This window comes from Danio rerio, chromosome 11, assembly GCF_049306965.1.
Source record: "Danio rerio strain Tuebingen ecotype United States chromosome 11, GRCz12tu, whole genome shotgun sequence".
Taxonomy (NCBI): Eukaryota; Metazoa; Chordata; class Actinopteri; order Cypriniformes; family Danionidae; genus Danio; species Danio rerio.
The window spans coordinates 642,422-666,500 of NC_133186.1; the positions used below are offsets into that span (position 1 = coordinate 642,422).

At 33.0% G+C, this 24,079-nt stretch overlaps 1 protein-coding gene across 1 annotated transcript in view; it reads right to left on the reverse strand.

Moving 5' to 3' along the window:
* The window catches only part of pparg (peroxisome proliferator-activated receptor gamma), a gene marked incomplete at its 3' end in the record, with an annotated part of 69,601 nt that overhangs the window by 16,140 nt on the left and 29,382 nt on the right, over window positions 1-24,079 (reverse strand). Inside the window, 3 exon segments of the mRNA NM_131467.1 lie at window positions 6,663-6,801; window positions 17,517-17,686; window positions 19,168-19,479. Coding sequence (NP_571542.1) covers window positions 6,663-6,801; window positions 17,517-17,686; window positions 19,168-19,479 — 621 coding nt within the window.

Genomic DNA, 24,079 nt, shown 5'->3' on the forward strand with positions numbered 1-24,079 from the left:
ATCAATCAATCAATCAATCAATCAATCAATCAATCAATCAATCAATCAATCAATCAATCAATCAATCAATCAATCACCCAATCAATTATTAAAACCCTCGATCATTCAATCAATCAAACAATAAATACATCACTCACTCAAACATTTAATCACCAAATTACACTCACCCACTCACTCAAACATTTGGACCACCAACCAATAAACAAAATCACTCGCTCACCAAATCAATAAATCAATTATTTAATCAATAAATAAATCACTCACTCACTCACTCATTCAATCAATAAATTACTCACTCATGTACTCACTCACTCACTCACTCACTCACTCACTCATGTACTCACTCACTCAATTAATCACTCACTCATGTACTCACTCAATTAATCACTCACTCATGTACTTAATTAATAACTCACTCAATTAATCACTCACTCATGTACTCACTCAATTATTTACTCACTCATTTACTCACTCAATTAATCACTCACTCAATTAATCACTCACTCATTTACTCACTCAATTAATCACTCACTCAATTAATCACTCACTCATGTACTCACTCAATTATTTACTCACTCATGTACTCACTCAATTAATCACTCACTTAATTAATCACTCACTCAATTAATCACTCACTCATGTACTCACTCAATTAATAACTCACTCAATTAATCACTCACTCATGTACTCACTCAATTAATAACTCACTCAATTAATCACTCACTCATGTACTCACTCAATTAATCACTCACTCAATTAATCACTCACTCATGTACTCACTCGATTAATTACTCACTCATGTACTCACTCAATTATTTACTCACTCATGTACTCACTCAATTAATCACTCACTCAATCAATCACTCACTCATGTACTCACTCAATTAATCACTCACTCATGTACTCACTCAATTAACCACTCACTCATGTACTCACTCAATTAATCACTCACTCATGTACTCACTCAATTAATTACTCACTCATTTACTCACTAAATTAATCACTCACTCATGTACTCACTCAATTAATTACTCACTCATTTACTCACTCAATTAATCACTCACTCATGTACTCACTCAATTAATCACTCACTCATGTACTCACTCAATTAATCACTCACTCATGTACTCATTCAATTAATCACTCACTCATGTACTCACTCAATTAATCACTCACTCATGTACTCACTAAATTAATCACTCACTCTTGTACTCACTCAATTAATTACTCACTCATTTACTCACTCAATTAATCACTCACTCAATTACTCACTCAATTAATCACTCACTCAATTAATTACTCACTCATGTACTCACTCAATTAATCACTCACTCATGTACTCACTCAATTAATTACTCACTCATTTACTCACTAAATTAATCACTCACTCATGTACTCACTCAATTAATTACTCACTCATTTACTCACTCAATTAATCACTCACTCAATTACTCACTCAATTAATCACTCACTCAATTAATTACTCACTCATGTACTCACTCAATTAATCACTCACTCAATTAATTACTCACTCATGTACTCACTCAATTAATTACTCACTCATTCACTCACTCAATTAATTACTCACTCAATTAATTACTCACTCATTTACTCACTCATTTACTCACTCAATTAATCACTCACTCATGTACTCACTCAATTAATCACTCACTCAATTAATCACTCACTCATGTACTCACTCAATTAATTACTCACTCATTCACTCACTCAATTAATTACTCACTCAATTAATTACTCACTCATTTACTCACTCAATTAATCACTCACTCATGTACTCACTCAATTAATCACTCACTCAATTAATCACTCACTCATGTACTCACTCAATTAATTACTCACTCATTCACTCACTCAATTAATTACTCACTCAATTAATTACTCACTCATTCACTCACTCAATTAATTACTCACTCAATTAATTACTCACTCATTTACTCACTCATTTACTCACTCAATTAATCACTCACTCATGTACTCACTCAATTAATCACTCACTCAATTAATCACTCACTCATGTACTCACTCAATTAATTACTCACTCATTCACTCACTCAATTAATTACTCACTCAATTAATTACTCACTCATTTACTCACTCATTTACTCACTCAATTAATCACTCACTCAATTAATCACTCACTCATGTACTCACTCAATTAATTACTCACTCATTTACTCACTCAATTAATCACTCACTCAATTAATTACTCACTCATGTACTCACTCAATTAATCACTCACTCAATTAATTACTCACTCATGTACTCACTCAATTAATCACTCACTCAATTAATCACTCACTCATGTACTCACTCAATTAATCACTCACTCAATTAATCACTCACTCATGTACTCACTCAATTAATCACTCACTCAATTAATCACTCACTCATGTACTCACTCAATTAATCACTCACTCATGTACTCACTCAATTAATCACTCACTCAATTAATCACTCACTCATGTACTCACTCAATTAATCACTCACTCATGTACTCACTCAATTAATTACTCACTCATGTACTCACTCAATTAATCACTCACTCAATTAATCACTCACTCATGTACTCACTCAATTAAACACTCACTCAATTAATCACTCACTCATGGACTCGCTTGCTCACTCACTCAAACAACATGTGTAAATAGCACTGAACATGTAGGATGTGTAGGATGCATAATAGAACACAGGAGCATTGGCACCTCAATCATGGATAATGACAGCTCACATCAGCAGCATTAGTCCTTCATTAATCAGACTTTCACACACCCTACATATGAAGAGCTCATGCCCTCAGATAGCAGCGTCATGTGACCTCTCCAAAAGCTTGGTAAACCTTTGATCAGGAGTGTGTGATTGTGTTGTTTGTCTAGGGGGCGTTTGTGACGTCTGCAGCTTCAGAGGATCTGTCAGATATTTAATATCCGCAACAGTAGGCGGTAAACGGCGCTTCTGTCATGTATATGCTTGCTGTATGAGCCCTGATTGATATGACCTGAGCATTATCATTACACCTTCAGTAAACGGGCACATGCCTAAATCTGTGTGGCGGGCTGTAGGGGTTGGCGGACCGCCAGAGTGGGTGACACAGCATGTTTTTCAGTCCACGCTTTCATGAATCATTGATAACGGAGACAGCAGACAAATCCAGACAGATTTCAGCCAATCAGGGAAGAGATGAAGAGAGAGAGAGAGAAGGGGAGGAGGGAAAATAGAGCAAGCCTATGGGAATGAGGCAGGCGGATAAGACTAAACTTTACTGACCTCCGAGAAACACCTGCAGAACGTGTGTGTGTGTGTGTGTGTGTGTGTGTGTGTGTGTGTGTGTGTGTGTGTGTGTGTGTGTGTGTTTGTTTGTTTCAAAAAGTTTAAGGAGAAGGACAGATTATCATACTGGACTAATTATGCAGATTTTTCCTTGATTGTTCCTTAAAAGAGCTATAAAAAGGTATACATGGGGTACAAAAGATTTAAGAAATATAAAAAAAAGTAAAGAAAGAAAGACTAAGGCACAAATAAAAGAATAGGAAGGAAGGAAGGAAGGAAGGAGGGAGGGAGGGAGGGAAGGAAGGAAGGAAGGAAGAAAGTTAGAATAGAATTTTTTAAAGAGCAATTGAGAAATAATGAAGATTGAAAGAATTTAAAATGGAAAAACAAACAAGAAAAAAGAAAGATGAAAAGAAAGATTAAAAAAGAAAGAGTAATAGAAAGAAGGCTAAAGAAAGAAGAAAAACTAATTAAAAAGAAAGAAAAGCAAAAACCAGATTAAGAAAAAAGAAAAGAACAAAAAACACATGTAAAGAAAGAAAAAAAGAAGAAAAAAGAAAGAAAACAAAAAAAAGAAAAAAGATAAAAAGGTAGAAAAAAGATAAAAAGATAGAAAAGGATAAAAAGAAATAGAAAAGATAAAAAAAAAACAAAAAAGAAAAAAGATAAAAAGAAAGAAAAAGATAAAAAGAAAAAAAAGAAAGAAAAAAGATAAAAAGATAGAAAAAGATAAAAAGAAAGAAAACAAAAAAAGAAAAAAGATAAAAAGGTAGAAAAAAGATAAAAAGATAGAAAAGGATAAAAAGAAATAGAAAAGATAAAAAAAAACAAAAAAGAAAAAAGATAAAAAGAAAGAAAAAAGATAAAAAGAAAAAAAAGAAAGAAAAAAGATAAAAAGATAGAAAAAGATAAAAAGAAAGAAAAAAGATAAGAAATAAAAGATAAAAAGAAAAAAAGAAAGAAAAAAGATAAAAAGAAAGAAATAAGATAAGAAATAAAAGATAAAAAGAAAAAAAAGAAAGAAAAAAGATAAAAAGAAAGAAAAAAGATAAGAAATAAAAGATAAAAAGAAGAAAAAAAACAAAAAGAAAGAAAAAAGATAAAAAGAAAGAAAACAAAAAAGAAAAAAGATAAAAAGATAAAAAAAGACAAAATAAGAAAAAGAAACAAAGACAGATTAAGTAAAAAAGAAACTAAAGAAAAATAAATATAAGTAAAAGAAAGAAAAAATAAGAAAGAAAAAACAAAGAAAGATTAAGAAGTAAAAAAAAAGAAACAAACAAACAATGAAATACCAAAAATGAAATAATTAAAGAAAGAAAAAAGGAAGAATGAAAGAAAGAAGGTAAAAAAACAGATTAATAAAAATAAAAATAAAGAAAAACACAAAGAAAAATAAATGAAACTTTTAAATTAAAAAAGAAAAGCAACACAAAAAACAACAGATTAAGAAAACTGAAAAAAATACAAGAAAAAAGAAAGAAAGAAAGAAAAAGAAAGAAAAAGAAAGAAAAAGAAAGAGAGAGAGGGCTAGAGAGAGAGAGAGCTGGAGCTAGGCTAGTGTTAGTGAAATACACACAGTTATAGCAGGTTTGTGAGATGAGATGATGGTAATGACATGTGGTGTTCCACGCTGAGGTGTTTAACCAGCACTACTGCGGTTACAGAGCTACACACACACACACACACACACACACACACACACACACACACATTAAGACTGACAGATAATAATAATAATAATAATAATAATAAAAACACACATGCATGCACAAATTCTCACGCACAAACATACCCACCACACATACACAAACACATACACACTCACAAATGCACACACCCAAGATCTGTGCATGTTCAGAAAGCTCTGCCACAGCTGCTGCAGCACCGACCACACAGAGGAAACAACAACACAGGAGATGAAGAGCAGTCATCTGAGGCTGTAGCAGAGCCTGCAGCTTCACACACACACACACACACACACACACACACACACACACACACACACACACACACACACACACATAGATACACTTATGCATGCACACACACATATACATACGCATACACATACACAGCTACACACACACACACACTTGTATACATGGTTTAAGGGGACACTCAATAGGTGTAATGCATCTTACGCAGTAGGAAGCACTCATTATATGGCCGTACGCCAAACCCTCGCAGGAAACCGGTGGTGTGTAGTGATGGGCCATTCTTGAACGATTCTTTCATTTGAAATGAATCTTCTGCATGACTCGTGAACGGTGAGTGCACTCAGCGAGTGATTGGTTCATTTACGCATGCGCACATTTGTGCAGGAGGAGCAGAAGATTACTTCCTTTTTCAAGTCCTCGATTGGGTTTGAGATGTTCGTTCATCACGTGACAGACAGAAGACAATAGATGCGCTCGACTTCAAGCGGTGCATGCTGGATAGAAATGTTATGCGGATTGACAGCGCTCCGAGAGCAGACGACTGATTCAGCCGGTGCAGCATCTGATTATTATTATTTTTTTCTTCAAACAAACTTTTATTTAAAAAAGAAGAAATTTACAATATTAATCAGGAAGTAATCTGTAGAAGACTGGAATATACAAAGTAAATAGAACAATAAGTAAAAAGAAAGGAGTAATAGAAACTATTCTGTGCCTCTGAATGGTTAAATTAATGTCATGTTTCGTTTAGTGGAAACAGCCCAATCTCATCACGTAGTCTTTTGTTAGGACTTTTAACCTGCTCAACTAATGTTTACATTTGTAATATATTTATATTATTTGCTAATTAATAAACACCTCATGTGGAACTCTGAATCTGCGTCTCATTTCGGAGTCTGCTACTGTCCACCGGAGGGCGCATTTCAGTCACAGACACATGCTTTGTAAGTCTTCCTGACTGAATGAATGAAATGCGTTGTTTTCCACCATCTGGCAACCCTGGCTGCTGAAATATAAATGGCTAAACTGACATTGGGCGGGTTACAGAGACCAAAACAAAGATATGTAATGCACATGTTCACAGCAGAATATCTGACTTCAGCATTGTGTTTCAGATAAACAAGAATGTTCCCTGAGCATGATCTGAATATCTGCACACAGATGATGGTGTGTTTATACTTTAGAAGAGTCAAAAACTCACACACAGCACCTTTATAATGAATTTCAGCAAATAAACAAGATTTTAATTTGAATGTTTGCGTTCAGCTTCTCATTTAGAGAAACTCCTGCGCTTCCCACCTGCTTTATTTAGCCGCGATGACTTCTGTGACTTCTAGAGTGAGTTTTGCGCTCAAGTCTGCATCAATGCATCCTTGATATCAGGAATACATCAGGGTTCTGTCATGCACACACACACACACACACACAGCTCACCGTTGTGTGACATGCCCACCATCAGGCACTTCTGGAAGCGGCAGTATTGGCACTTGTTGCGGCTCTTCTTGTGTATGCGGCAGTGCAGGTCGCAGTGATCGTACACCAGCTTCAGGCGAATCGTCCTGCGGAAAAAACCCTGCAGAAACACACACACACACATGAGGAGGAGGAATGTCGTCAGGAAGGAAGAGGGAAAAAAGGTTTTCCTGATGCCTCGCTAGATTTCTTTAAAAACATATCTGATCTATTCAACTCATTGTCAACAATCACAATAGCAGTTCCTATAAGGCTGAACACACACACACACACACACACACACACCTCACTCCATCTCTGCTAACAACACTGACAGCTCAAGCTATAAAAACCTTCCTAAAAGTGAACATACTGTACACCAGAATACATTTGTGGTTGTTTATTATTGATATGATCAGAATCAGGGCGTCACGGTGGCGCAGTGGGTAGCATAATCTCATCACAGCAAGAAGATCACTGGTTCGAGTCTTAGCTGTGTCAGTTGGTGTTTCTGTGTGGAGTTTGCATGTTCTCCCCGTGTTGGCGTGGGTTTCCTCCGGGTGCTCCGGTTTCCCCCACAGTCCAAACCCATGCGGTACAGGTGAATTGGGTAGGCTAAATTGTCTGTAGTGTATGAGTGTGTGTGTGAATGTGTGTGTGGATGTTTCCCAGAGATGGGTTGCGGCTGGAAGGGCATCCGCTGCGTAAAAACTTGCTGGATGGGTTGGCAGTTCATTCCGCTGTGGCGACCCCGGATTAATAAAGGGACTAAGCCGACAAGAAAATGAATGAATAATATAATATAATATAATATAATATAATATAATATAATATAATATAATATAATATAATATAATATAATATAATATAATAAAATATAATATAATATAATATAATATTTTATAATATAATATAATATAATATAATATAATATAATATAATATAATATAATATAATATAATATAATATAATATAATAAAATATAATATAATATAATATAATATAATATAATATAATATAATATAATATAAATAAATAAATAAATAAATAAATAAATTTCCAAAGCACTTCCTCAGCACAAATCAGTGCTTTAATCCAGAGATATGAGTCCAGCACTGGAGTCATCACAGAGCCACAGATAACCCGAGGTCTGATGATAGCAGGACTTTATCTAAATAATATATCATTAGGACAGACATGAACCGCCTGCGCTGGACTTTGGCCAGAAAACCGGCTCTTGTTAGTCTTAGTCTTGACACGAGGTCGTTAGTGAGAGCAAGAGTGCAAATGTTATGAAAAGCAGAATCTGAGAAAAACAGCCTCAGATCTGCAGACTAAACATTACAGGAAATGCTGTGAGGCACTAAATACTCTGTTTAACATCATTTGGGGAATATTTGAATAAATAAATCACAGGAGGACGAATAGTTCTGACTTCAACTGCACTTCCAGCTGAAACTGAATATTGATTAGGGGGTGTGGCTTTCTTTTGCACATCATCCCCTAAAGAGCAACAGGGCATTAATATGCAGTTGCTATGGAAACGCTCAGACTGACGTCAACAGAAGGACCGCCCACTATTAAAGTGGAAGCAAATGCTCAGATTTGATTGAAGATTACCAAAACAAACTATTTTTACAATTTTGTTTTTAATTTTAGGGATTAATTATTCACTTTAAGATTAACAAAGTGAGCTAGAAAAACAAACAATGCACATGTTGATTTCAGGAGGACTTAAAAAGTGGCTCAGTTAAGTCAATATTTAGGTTTACTTGCATTCTCCAATCAAATCAGTTTTTTATAAATCATAACTTTTGTGTGGAAAGTGATGTACACCACAAAACAGGAGCGTGAACATGCGTACGCCACTCTCCAGCACTTCCACTTGAAGCTGAATGTTGATTAGGGGGCGGGGCTTTCCTTTGCACATCATCCCCTAAAGCGCAAACTAACAGGGCATTAATATACAGTTGCTATGGAAACCCTCTGATTGATGTCAACAGAAGGACCGCCCACTATTAAAGTGAAAGCAAATGCTCAGATTTGATGGAAGATTACCAAAACAAACTATTTTTACAATGCATTTAAATTTTAGGGATTAGTTAGATTTAAAAACCAACATTTTTTTTTGATCAAGCAGACTAAATATGTTAAATATGTTTAGAGTTTACTTGCATTCCCCATATAAATCAGTTTTTCTTAAATCGTTAATTTTGTGTGGTACGCAATCTTTGTGCGTACGCCACATTAATAAGTAACCCCCTGAAATGCTCTGGGAAATTAATCCAACAATTAAATAAAAAACAAAAATGTAATTCAATTAACGAGAGCAAAAGCGCAAACATTATGAAAAGCAGAATCAGAGAGGAACAGACGATTTCATAGCCTCGTATCTGCAGACCGTCACTGCGTCTAAAGTGCAAACAATACAGGGTGCAAAAAAAAAAAAAAAAAAAGACGTTGGCCAAATCTATTTTGGGTAGACATATTCATGTCAAAGAGCCGGTCCATGCTGTATTTTTAGTAGGTAAAAAATACATACTGATGTGAGAACTATGCACACAGGAAAGAGGCTTTAAAGGAGGATGTTTTCATGCATTCGCTCTTGATCACTCCACTTTTATATTTAGAAACATCGAAGGCCAATATATATATTTAAATATAGTAAAGTGCAACGCTGCGGATTTGTGTTGTGAAACAATAAATGAGTTCACCTGGCTGGAGGAACTGGGCTTTGTTCATTGATGAGAACAGTACGCTGTTTTCAGTAGATCATGTCTATCAGTCGCAACATAATATTCAGCACTTCTGATTCACTGCATGTGCAATTAATTAGTTATTAGGCTGACAAGGAAACCACAGATTAGCTCATCATTGAGTCTATTTATGTACTCGCACTGAAACTAAATAGGTAACATTTTATTTTGATGGTTCATTTGAGTATATTAGTAGACTCTCTGCAGACATCCACCAGACATTTAACTGACTATAAACTTTGCAAGTACATGCCAACTAACCCTAACCCTAACCCAACAGTCTACTAACAATCTAATGAGAATTAATTTGTATGTAGATGCAATGCAACTTAAATTCAACAAACTGACCATCAAAATGAAGTGCAACCAAAAATGTTTCCACTTCTATTTTGATTTGGGCTGAATTTAAACAAGAAAAAAAAAAAATCTATTTAGCGTTCAACTTCATTTGTCTGTTTAAATTCAGCTCATATCAATAGTTTGCAAACACTAACCTAATACAATTGAGCAATTCCACTGAAACGTTTATTTCAGAGCATGTTAATGTGTGTAAACATATAAATATTTATTCGGTTTTTATACTCATTTCAGTAATATCATTTAATTATATGTAAATGTTTGTGGAATTTATTTAAAATGATCTGCTTTTTGTTGATATGTATTATATTAGTGACTTGCTTTTTTAACAAACAGCTGAATAATATTGGATTTGCATTGTAAACCTTAAAAAAATCGTAAAAAACAAACAAACAAAAAAACTAAAAATGTTGTTATTTTTATTTAATGCTTTACATTTTTATTTATTGCACTCAAAAAATGACAAAATGGCAGAGATAATTACTAAGTGTTGGGTGTCATTCAATTCAGTTCAAGTTTATTTGTATATCACAATAATTAATTGAAAAATAGAGATATTTTACATTTAATTTAAGGCCAATTTAATGTAGTTGCTTGTCTTAAATGCTGTGAATATTTTCAGCACCATGAACAGATTTTTTTTTCTTAAATGATTAAAAAATAAGCAGCAGAGTAATTGTGCTTTTGGTATCCATTTACATTTAGCAGAATAATACCAACCGTATTTATTAAGACAACTGCATATATGCTTAAGAAATACTTTATTTATAACGCAAAGTGTTGATCTTAGGATAATATCAGTGCATGGATTAATTAAAATTTATATCGTCTGAAGGTTTGAAACTCTTTAATGTGTGTAAACAGCATGCTGGGATCTTACACTGAATAATAACAACACAAATGAAACTGTTCCCAATCTGAAATGGCATGTAGAGGTCAGAGATAATCACTAAGCAGCGGTGTTGATGTCATTTAATTTATTTCCCTTAAAAAAGTAGAGATATTACACATTTAATTAATTGTATTGTGTTCTAGTTGCTTGAATGTTTTCGACAGCAAGAACACATTTTTGAAAAATAATTAAATAAGGGAAGCAGAGTAATTGTGCTTATGTTATTCAAACACATTTCCCAGAATGATTCCAGTTTTATTAAGACGATTGCATAAACCGTTAAGAAAAGTATGTTATTTATTTTATTATTTTATTGCAAGGATTATTTAAAAATCTCCTTATATCTATGCTTTGTTTAAAGATTTGAACTTCTTTAATGTGTGAAAACAGCATCATGGGATCTTCAACAACAGAGAAAATGATGTGGAAACTGCTCTTAATCAGAAAAGGCATGTGGAGGTCAGAGATAATTACTAGGCAGAAGTGTTGATGTTCAAGTTTATTTGTTTAGCGCTTTTCACAATAATTAATTCAATTTCTATTAAAAAAGTAAGGATATTATACTTTTAATTTAAGGCCAGTTTAAAGTTGCTCTTCTTAAATGCGATGAATAAGTTAAACAGCGTCCATACATTTGTTTGTATATATATATCTTTAAATAAGGAGCTGAGTTATTGTGGTGTTTTTTTGTTGTTCGTCTACATTTCGCAGAGTAATTCCAATCTTATTTTTAAGAAAATTGCAGAAAACGGTTTTTCATTCAGTCTTTTTTTGCAATGATTATTTAAAAATACTCCTTATCAACATTTTGAGATATGAAGATTTGAGGGGTTTTAGGAGGAACTTCTTTCATGTGCGAAAAACAAGCGTCATGGGATCTTCCTACACTGAATAACAACAAAAATGACTGTTCTCAATCAGAAACGGCATGTGGAGGCCAGAGATAATTACTAAGCAGCAGTGTTGGGGTCATTTGATTCAGTTCAAGTTTATTTGTATATCACAATAATTAGTTTATTTGTATTGAAAATGTAGCCATGTTATACTTTAATTTAAGGCTATTTCATTGTACTTTAGTTGCTTGTCTTAAATGCGGTAATATGTTCAACAGCATGAATACATTTTTAAAAAAATAATGTTAAAGGAGCAGAGTAATTGTGCTTTTCATTATTCAAATAGGTTTCGCCTGATAGTTCCAATTGTATTTAGTATCCAAAAGTTTTTCTGCAATTTTTTTGAAAATAAAATTGAATTTATTTTGTGACATGTAAACGAGCAACAAAAAAACAACACATTTACTCTGCTCCTTATTTTAAAAATTATTTACAAAAAATGTATTCATGCTGATAAACATATTCACAGCATTTAAGACAAGCAACTACATTAAACTGACCTTAAATAAATGTATAATACCTCTACTTTTTCAATAGAAATTGAAATAATTATTGTGAAAAGCGCTATACAAATAAACTTGAACTGAATTGAATGACACCAACACTGCTGCTTAGTAATTAATTAACCTCTACATGCCTTTTCTGATTGAGAACAGTCATTTTCGTTGTTATTTCAGTGTAGGAAGATCCCATGATGCTGTTTTCACACATTAAAGAAGTTCCTCCAAAAACCTTTCAAATCTTTATATCCTAAGATCAACTCTTTGTTTACTAAATAAAAAAGGACTGAACTTTTTCAGCAATTTTCTTAAAAATAAAATTGGAATTACTTTGCAAAATGAAAATAGACAGCAAAAAACACAATTACTCTGCCTTATAAAAAAAAATGTATTTACACTGTTGAACATATTCACAGCATTTAAGACAATCAACTACATAAAACTGACCTTGAATTAAATGTATTATACCTCTACTTTTTTAATAGAAATTGAATTAATTATTGTGGAAAGCGCTAGACAAATAACCTTGAACTGAATGACCCCAACACTGCTGCTTAGTAATTATCTCTGACCTCTACATGCCTTTTCTGATTGATTTTTTTGTTGTTATTCAGTGTAGGAAGAAGCTGTTTATCACACATTAAAGAAGTCCCTCCTAAAACCTTTCAGTGTTGATAACCTTAAAAATATTTTTTAATTTGTTCAAACTACTTAATTAAAATGAGCAAAAACAACACAATTCTTGTGATTTTATTAGGACAACTTAATTTTTTTATGTTCAATCCACATAAACTTGTTAAAAGTGTTAAAGTTAACTTAATTTCTGTTGGAACAACATGAATTAATTGTGTGGAACTCTGCATTTTTAGCATTTGAAAATAATTATTGCAAAAAAGCACTGAATTTAAGAAAATTATGAACTGTTTTCTGCAATTTTCTTGAAAATAAAATTGGAATTACTCTGCGAAATGTAAACAAATAACAAAAATACCCCACAATAACACCATGCCTTTAAATTGTATACATTTTTTTAGTTATTCACACTGATGAACATATGCACAGCAATTAAGACAAGCAACTTTATTAAACTGGCCTTAAAATAAATATATAATATCTCTACTTTTCAATAGAAATTGAAATAATTATTGTGATATACCAATTCACTTGAACTGAATCAAATAAAAATAAGGAGCATTTTTAAATAATCCTTGCACAAAAAGACTGAATTAAAAACTGTTTTCTGCAATAGTCTTAAAAATAAAATTGCAATTACTCTGCGAAATGCAAACGAACAACAAAAATAAAAAACCTTAATAACTCAGCTTCCTTTTTATATAAACATATATACAAGCCACTACATTAAACTGGCCTTAAATTAAATGTGTAATATCTTTACTTTTGTAATAGAAACTGAATTAATTATTGTGAAAAGCGCTAAACAAATAAACTTGAACTGAATTGAATGACACCAACACTTCTGCCTAGTAATTATCTCTGACCTCTACATGCCTTTTCTGATTAAGAGCAGTTTCCACATCATTTTCTCTGTTGTTATTTCAGTGTAGGAAGATCCCATGATGCTGTTTTCACACATTAAAGAAGTTCCTCTGAAAACCTTCACATCTCAAAGCTCAGATATACAGACTTTAGCATTTTTAAATAATCGTTGCACTGATCGTCCTATGACCAACACTTTGCATTATAAATAAATAACGTGCATGCATGTAATATAAAAGTGCATTGAATTTAATGAAACAAGAAAAAAAAGCAAGCATGCTCTTTTGAAGTCTGCAATGTGCGATGCATCATCAAACCGCACACGTCGAGTGTGTGGGAAACATGAGCACCTGAGATGTCTGGGTCACCCACTCGATGATTATTCTTATTGAGATGCATCTCTTTCTGCCCATACATATTTCTGCCACAGTGGAAACTTGCGGTTGAAGTGTCAGACAGGTTTTGGGTGCATCAGGCAGGGCATTTTTCAGACTGATCTGCATGTCTGAGACTGATTTCGGTGCTCGATGCGCTATATTTATCAGAATGACTGGAAGAGCGGCGGCTGTTCGGGGTATTAAAGCATGTTCAAAGCGCTGCGCTATCAAACGTGCTGTGTGGGTGGTGTGGTGTGTTGGTTAGAGATCTGACAAGAGAACAGCGGTGAGTTTTAACCCCGCAGGAGTGTCACTTTTATGCTCATTGTGAAAAAAAAAAGACTAGCAGCAATGACTTGGAGGAGGAGATGCTGAAAATGACCACATATTCAACGCAGAACTCAAACAGGGGACGTTCTGGAGGAAATCACCAGCAAACCTTCTGTTAGAGCTGCTTTTCAGTCTTTACTGATGTTTGAGGCATTAATATAATGTTCATGGGGTCAAGATGATCATGTCATGTTTTAGCTTAATTTAATGTGCTGTCTACACTGTATTTTTGTGAGTCGTGATTTTTTTCCTCGTTTATTTAAGCTTTTGAATTGCATTGGATCTTGATTTTTCTTCCAACAACTTGAAAAGTTTAGTCTTTTCTGCACATGTGTAACAGTCTGCAGTAGGGATGCATTCATTCATTCATTTTCTTGTCAGATTATTCCCTTTATTAGTCGGGGGTCGCCACAGCGGAATGAACGGCCAACTTATCCAGCAAGTTTTTTACCCAGCGGATGCCCTTCCAGCCGCAACACATCTCTGGGAAACATCCACACACACATTCACACACACACACTCATACACTACGGACAATTTCGCCTACCCAGTTCACCTGTACCACATGTCTTTGGACTGTGGGGGAAACCGGAGAACCCGGAGGAAACACACGCAAAGGCAGGGAGAACATGCAAACTCCACACAGAAACTAAGCCGAGGTTCGAACCAGCGACCTTCTTGCTGTGAGGCGACAGCACTACCTACTGCGCCACTGCCTCGTCCAGTAGGGATGCAGTGATTATAAAGGTTGTAAGATTATAGTATAAGTAAGGATCTCGGTTGTCACGATTATTTGCATTCATTGATTTCCACTAGTTTAAAACTAAAATTATTTTAAATTTGGATTTGTAGTTGGGGCCTGAATGCATATTTGTTGCCGTCTTAAAAGTTAATTTGATTGACTGTATGCAAATCAGTGGATATTATTGATGCATTTATCGGGTAAAATTGCTGTCATTCAGTGTGTTTTGGTTCATTATCAATGCATTGTCACCTTATTTGAGCGTTTGCAGCGCGGAAAAAATAGACCCAGTGCCAAAACTGTCATGGCACTGCTGCTTCAGTGGTGCTCACGCCTCGTGCTGACATGCTGCTTTTGCGTGCAGTGTGAACGCTCTAACTTGTTACAAAAAATAAAAAATAAACAGGCTGTGCGGTGTGAAACAGGCTTGAGTCTTCCAGCACTCTCTGTGAAAACACTCGATTAATCTCGGCTGGCGGATCAACTCTCGCCACATGATCGCTCTCATCTGCGCTATTATTTGTAAGAGGGTTTGCAAACCTGTGCACTTTCCATTGCTTGTTTCTCAAACTTCAGCCGTATGCAGTTCCTGCAGTCACAAAAGCCCCGTCATCTCAACTAGGTGCGCCTGAAAAGTGTGAACGCATTGCGTTGCGTGCGCGTCCCTTCATTGGAAATAACCAACTTAAACGAGCTTGCCTTAATTAATAGCCTCAGTCATAGTCAGTCCAGTGTGCGTGGTTATTAGTCTCGGTGTACAAACTAGCTCACAGTTGGCATCACTTTGTTTAGTTGCTGCAGTTTTGTTCCGTGCAAAAACACGGTGTTGAGAAGCCTTACGATTATTTAACTGTGATGAATTAAATCACGGTTAATAGTAAAAACGTTAATCGTTGCATCCCTAGTCTGCAGTGCTATATTATGCGTGTTGGTGTTGTATATTACACTGCAGAAGCCTTGTAATAAACTGCAGCACATTCTCTGTTATTTCACACACTTAAGTTAGCTTCCCAAACGTTTCATCCTATGACCCCCTGAATAACAATGCCAGTGACTCACGACCGTCACTATTTTCAGAGGGGGTTATAAGCATACAAATGTTGAATGCTATGGCTCACACACACTAATAGTCCTATATAAACGTGATCATATTGACAACACAATAAAGTACAGCAGTCTGACAACAGGGCTTGATATTAGCTTTTTTGATCACCAGCCACTGTGGTTAGCAGTGGTGTGAAGCAACTAATTACAAATACTCAAATTACTGTAGACTTGTTTTTCTCAGGAATTATAATCTAGTGAGTAGTTTTAAAGATGTGCACTTTTACTTTCCCTTGAGTACATGTTTAGTGCAGTATCTGTACTGTTACTCCACTACTGTCCTCGAACCTGCAGTCACTACTGTATTATTTCTTGTGTATGGGGATTAGAAAACCAGTGCTGTGATTCCTGTTCAATTAAATCACACATACTGCAGAGAGTAATCGCATTATAATGAACTACCTCAAGAAATGGCACTTTATAACTGCAGCAAACTGTTTGGAAGCACTAAAAGTGTCCAAGATGATGTCCAAAATCTTTTCACGCACTGACCCAGAGACTGTTTAGATGTCACTGATGAGAAGATGACGGATGTTTACTGTATGATGACCACAAGACGTCAACATGAAATCGCAGAGACGCTGCATTTTGTTAAAAAACCATATAAATAGTTTTTAAACCACTTATCTTGAAATAATTTAGCAAATCCAATGAACCATTTTTTTCAGTGTATAAAAGTTACTATTTTTTTAGTTCCTGTCTTTCTTTAGCTTTTAGTTCCTATACACTCAGTGTATATATATATATATATATATATATATATATATATATATATATATATATATATATACACACACACAGTTGAAGTCAGAATTATTAGCCCCCATTTAAATTTTTTTTTCTTTTTAAAATTTTTTAAAAAGATTTATAATTTAAATTTTTTTTCACATTTAATAAGAGCCGCCTTGATGAACACAATAATAATTTGAACACCAAAAAAATAAAAAATAAATAAAATAAAATATACACATATATATATATATATATATATATATATATATATATATATATATATATATATATAWATAWATATATATATATATATATATATATATATATATATATATATATATATATATATATATATATATAWAWATATATATATATATATATATATATATATATATATATATATATATATATATATATATATATATATATATATATAATATAATTCTTTTTTTTATTTATTATTATAATTTTTTTTATACAAATTTCTGCTTATAAATAGCAAAAAATATTCGCTGTCTGACTCAAGTTATTATTATTCTTAAATGAATATGTAAAAAATAAATCTGATGCACGGACCTAAATAGTTAAATAAAACTCGACTGACTATTTTTATTGATTTACAGGCACAATAACTGAAAAGTATTGCTGCTGAATACCTTGCATCCCTCGCAGGCGTGAACGCCGTAATGAAACCCCGAAGCTTTGTCTCCACACACTCGGCACTCGATGTTCAGTGAGGATGAAGACGGATCTTCAGGAGTTTTGGAGAATGAAACGCTGTTCTCTGCAAACTGTGGAGGAGATTCAGGCTCAAGCTTGATCGAGTCTGAAAACACAGCAAACGGAAAGACGAATAAACTAAACACATCTTATTAAAAAGTCTACTACATACTATGGGGAGTAGAAATGATGGTAACACTTTAAAATAACAGTCCATTAGGTAATGCATTCACTAACATGAACAAACTATTAGGGATACATTTATTTTTCATTTATTCATTTTGCTTTGGGCTAGTCCCTTATTTATCTGAGGTTGCCACAGGAAAACAGATAAATGACTTTAAAATTCATTATACACACATAGGCGGTGCTGAAATGCCCCTTTTTTTCTCTGATTCGCCAACCAAATCTGAGCTTGTGATGTGGCTCCCAAAATGAAAGTCCTCTGCAGATCAGCACCCAAGCTTTTAATTATTATTAATTAATTATATATATATAAACTAAGTTTACATATTCTATAATTTGATCAGTTAGCAGGCTTACATTTATTGCATTCATCGTAAATTATCAGTATTATTACACATTTGTCATTAAAATAAGATCATAGTTCACTGTTAAATGAACTATTCACTTCTGTGCACCCGATGCTGAGCCAAGATAGTCATTTCCAAGCAGATTGCATGATTGCTTCCGAGCAAAGCCTATATAATAATAACAATAATAATAATAATAAAGGGACTAAGAAGAAAAAAAGAAAATGAATGAATAATAATAATAATAATAACAACAATAATAATATTAATAATAATAATTATTATAATAATAATTTAAAAATATATAATATATTACAATAATAATAATAATAATAATTAATAATAATAATAAAGGACGCCAAAAATAAAGTAAATGAATAATAATAATAATAATAATAATAATAATAATAATAATAATGATAATAGTAATATTAATAATAATAATATTAATCATAGCAATTAATAATAATAAGGGACTACGGCAAAAATAAAATAAATGAATAATAATAATAATAATAATAATAACAATAATAATAATAATAATAATAATAAAAAATAATAATAATAATAATAAATAATAATAAAGGACTAACCCAAAAATAAAATAAATGAATAATAATAAAATAATAATAATAATAATAATAATAATAAAATAATAATAAAATAATAATAATAATAATAATAATAATAATAATAATAAGATGTCTAATTCACCGCAAAACTTCTTGCTGCTGTGCACCTGATGCTGAGCAAAGATAGCCATTTCCGAGCAGAATCTGGTTTGCATAATTGTTTCAGAGATACAGTAGGCCTAAATAATAAAAATAATAAAAATTAATAATACCATTTTTTACTACTTCCTATTATATATATATATCTGTTTCTCGATGGATGGAAATGCTGCTTTATTCTCCCATGTTTTATGCAATATTCCAGATTCACGCATACATCTAATGCATCTTTAGATGGAAACAGCCATTTTCACAGGTTTTTTGATGCACAAAACAAAATGCTTTGGAGTAGTAGTTGTGTAGTTGTGTGTGTGTGTGCTTACTCTGTATCTGCTGTGCTCTGTATGTGTTCTCCTCAGGGCTGTAGCTGCTGTGTTCTGGCCTGTAGATGGGCTCGTGTGTCCTGTAGTTCTCCTGTGTCCTGTAGCTGTACATGTGCGTCAGGTCCATCATGTGCGGGGTTGGGTCGTTCTGTGTTGGGTTGTTCTCGTAGTCGATGCCTGATATGCTGCTGTAGTCGAGCGTGGAGAAGGGCTTGATGTCCAGCGAGTGCGTGTCGTCCTCCAGCTCCTCCAGTTCCAGAGCGCTCAGGCCGAAGCCCACGGGCCAGCCAAACGTCTGCGTGTCCACCATATCTGACGAACAACACAGAGAAAATCTAATAAACAACACCGCAAAAATACACAATTCTTACAACAAATCAATTGTTTTGTGCTTAATCCAGTTATATAGTAAAATGATCAACCCTTGTGTGCTGTTGGGTCATTTTCATCCACGCTTTTGAGTCTTAATTTGGCCACAGGCCACATGGAGAACATTCAAACTCCAGATAGAAATGCCCACTGGCCCAGTCGGGACTCAAACCAGCGACCTTCTTGCTGTGAGGGGATAGTGCTAACCACTGAGCCACCGTGCCACTCTTATTCACAGTGTTTGCTATTTTATTTTTCTTCAGGAGACAGTCTTGCTTTTTTTAGTCTGACAGGTAGAAATAAATAATATTATTTAAAATATATATGTTTAAAAATATTATAGAAGATATAACATATTATTAATATCAACCATATAACATCTTAATTTTTTTGTTTGATTAAATATTTTAAAAATGAACAAGATTAATAAAACCTTCAGTAGAAATTAATTAATAATTCTAACTTCAACTGTATATATATATATATATATATATATATATATATATATATATATATATATATATATATATATATATATATATATATATATATATAATATTTTTATATAATTCTTTGTTTTATTATTATTTTATTATATTTTTATTATTTTTGTTTTTTTATTTATTTAAGTTGTTGTTATTATTATTATTATTATTATTATTATTTAGTAAGAAGTACTAAATATATATCTAAATATAACTAAATGGTACTAAATATGTATCTAATTATTAAAAAAATGCCAAAAACACAATATTACTTTTTTTTAAATACCAAAGTAGAAACTAAATCAAATTATTAATAAAAGCCACACGAGTGTCCTAATGCTGCAGCGCTAACACTCTGTGCAAGTGAAAACAGTGAAAACAATGTGTTTTAAACCGGTTTTAGAGCCGTTCTGTGTCAGGATGACTGTGATGCTCAAACAAACAGATCCGTGTTTTGAAAGCGTGACAGAAACACAAGACTCACACTTTTCTGTGAAATCAGCCTACAGTGTCTTACTCATCTCTGTATATTAATCTGAGACGGCAGAGAGAATATCAGCATTGAAGAAAAACAATCACGATCAATAAACTTTATCATGCAGGAGTGATCGACAAACTACACAGCACATGATAATAATAATAATAATAATAATAATAACAACAACAATAATAATAATAACTAAATAATAATATTATTAATAATAAACATAATTAGAACAATAATATGAATATGAATATGAACAATAATATAATAATAATAATAATAATAATAATAATAATAAATAAAATGATAAAATAATAATAATAATAATAATAATAAAAATAGTAATAATAATGAATTAATAATCAAATAATAATAATAATAATAATAATAATAATAAATAATAAAAATAAATAAATAAATATTAATATTAATATTAACATTAATATTAACATTAATATTAATAATAATAATAATAATAATAATAATAATAATAATAATAATAATAATAATAATAATAATAATAAATAAAATAATCAAATAATAATATTAATAATAATAATTATAATAACTATAATAATAATAAATTAATAATCTAACAATAATAATAATAATAACTAAAATAATCAAATAATAATAATAATAATAAATTAATAATCTAATAATAATAATAATAATAAATTATTATTAATAATAATAATACTACTACTACTACTACTAATAATAATAATAATAATAATAATAATAATAATAATAATAATAATAATAATAATAATAATAACAAAATAATAATAATAATGGTAAATATGCACTCTAAAAACACTGGTATGTTTTAACCCAATGTTGGGTCAAATGTGGACAAACCCAACTATGGGTGATTTTTTTTCGGTTAAAGGGACAGTTCACCCAAAAATTAATATTTACTCTCTATTTACTTCCTTTAAGTGGTTTTAAACCTTCACAGGTTTCTTTTGTTCAACCCTAAAGAAGATATTTTGAAGAATGCTGAACACCAGTAACCACTGACTTCCATAGTATTTGTTTTTCCTTCTATGGAAGACCATGGCATCAGGCTTTTTTTTTCTCCAAAATATCATCTCTTATGTTCGACAAAAAGAAAGAAACTCTGAAAGTGTTCAAACATGTGACTAAATGACGACTTTTTTCCTTTAAATGTAAAGTGTCAGTTGTGTTTGTGCATATTTGACCCAACATCGGGTTAAAACAGCCGAAGCAGTTTTAGAGCGCAAATGATTCACATCTCCATTCATACCGCATCATCTGATCGCCATCCCCTTTTTGACGCTTAAGTGTTTTCTGGTTCCCCTTTCGGATAAACTCAGACGCCAGGCTAATTCAGAGGTGTGTTCACACATTCAGACGAGCGTTATTTACACCCGACCAAAGCGCCAGAAGTGTCGAGTCTCATTTGAGGCCCTTTGGCCAGATTTTCACCATCTATATTTGAACGTGTCTCTGATAAAAATCAAGGCTTTTGTACATGTTTAGACCCTTCACACACACATATGTGCTGTTTACAGTGCCACAAATATAAAAAATTATTAATACACAATTATATACTTAATAATTAACGTTTGCTGCACTGGAAAAGCTGAATCTGTTAATAAACAGGTTCCATATTTTGTTTCACAAGTGTTTTGTGTTTCTTTGTGGTGGTGAATGGCATCATGGTATGTTGATCTCTGCTCTGTCCACTTCTGATGTTGAAAATTTAACTCTACAGATCAACAAAGTCACTTTTATTGATATTTTAGTGGTTTGAAATAGGAAATAATATCAGGAGAAATAAGGAAATAAGGCTTAGGAATCGTCTGATTGGTGAATCATGAACTGGATGATGAAGGATCCGCCACAAGCAATCATAAGCACGTGATCCTCTTAAAATTAGCTCATAAATCAGCTTCACTTAAGTTTTAAAGGGGACTAATAATATTAACCACAGTGATTTTTCACAGCATTTCTTTTTCTCTTTTTTATTTTCCAGCCAAACTAAAATAAATAAGGCTTTCTCCAGAAGAAAAATAGAAGAAATACTATAAAAAATGTCCTTGCTCTGTTAAATATTTGAAGAAGAATTAACATTTCACAGTACATTTCACTTGTCCTCAGCAGTGTGTGTGTGTGTGTGTGTGTGTGCACAGACAGACAGGATGCACAAATGTAAATCAGCTTCCACATTCTACAAAACTGTAAAAATCTTCGCCATCAGTCGACACGTCACTTTAAACGACAGAAGATTTAAGTGAAAATTCTCGGTATTTCATTCCGTGCCGTACGGCTGTAAAACTGATGTATGAGCAGAACAAACACATTCGTCTCAATAGCAGGCCAATCCCTCACGTGTAGGCGTTCAATTACCCTGTTTGTACAGTCACCTGCTGTAAAGGCCACGCTTCAGTCAACCATTCATGCCTTATGAAACACTAAAATACCCAAACGCTTATAATTTACAGACTTGTCTAACTCTGTCTCGTGTGCTAAATATAAAACACAAACGCAGAGCTGCCACAGAGAAAAGAGGAGCTAACCCTGTCCAGTAGTTAATGCATTTACTAACATGAACAAACTACTAGACATTTATTACAGTGTTTATTCATGCTATTTCAGTTAAATAAGGTTAGTTATCTCAGTGCATTCACTGATGTAAAACAAGCACAACTGTGGATTTTAATAATGCATTAATGATTAATAAATGCTGTACAAGATTATTAATGTTGGTAAATACATGAACTAATGGACCATCAGTGTAACCAAAGATGCTAGCTGATAATAAACCAAAACAACCACAACCAAATATGCATAACCGAGATATTATAAGCTGTGTAAAAGAGATATTATAAACCGCTGGAGAGATCTTCATCAGCTCTTCCTCTATAGACAAGCAGAAAACCCTCCTTCAGAGATAAAACCACAGATTAAGCAGCTCTGGTCTTGTCTGGAGACACAAAAGGGCTCAAATGTAAAGTTTTCACACCCAAATATCTTTCATTGTCAGACTGGAACGGCAGCTTTGATTCACATGACGGCGAAGGAGACGATATTATACAGACTCAAGTCATGCAGAGCTCCCCTTTCAGGGAAATACATCTAGAGCGTTTCCCGATGATTTCCCAAAATACCAGCATCCTTTATTACTCGCGTCCGATAGGAATGCGATCGACCCATCAGTAACCCCGCGGCCGATTGTGTTGGGTCAGGAGGGAGAGCAGCCCTTTTTATATAGTGAGCTCTAGAAATGGCTATTCTTAGTAAAGGCAAAGTTTCCGCTCATAACATGCCCATTCTCAACCGTGGTAAACATCATTTGCTCCAGTTGGCTGCAGATTTCATACACTTAAAAAAATGCTGGGTTGTTGTAACCCAATGTTTGTTAAATATAGACAAACACAACTGTTGGGTTGAAAAAAAGTACAATGCTTTGTACTGAACAAGCATTGAACAATCATACTCGAGTAAAAGTATTAGTACTTGCCAGTAGAAATGTAGTTATAAAAGCATCTGTACACTACCCTGTAAAACCCCAAAAGAAATAGTAACTCAAAACATTTGAGGAAAC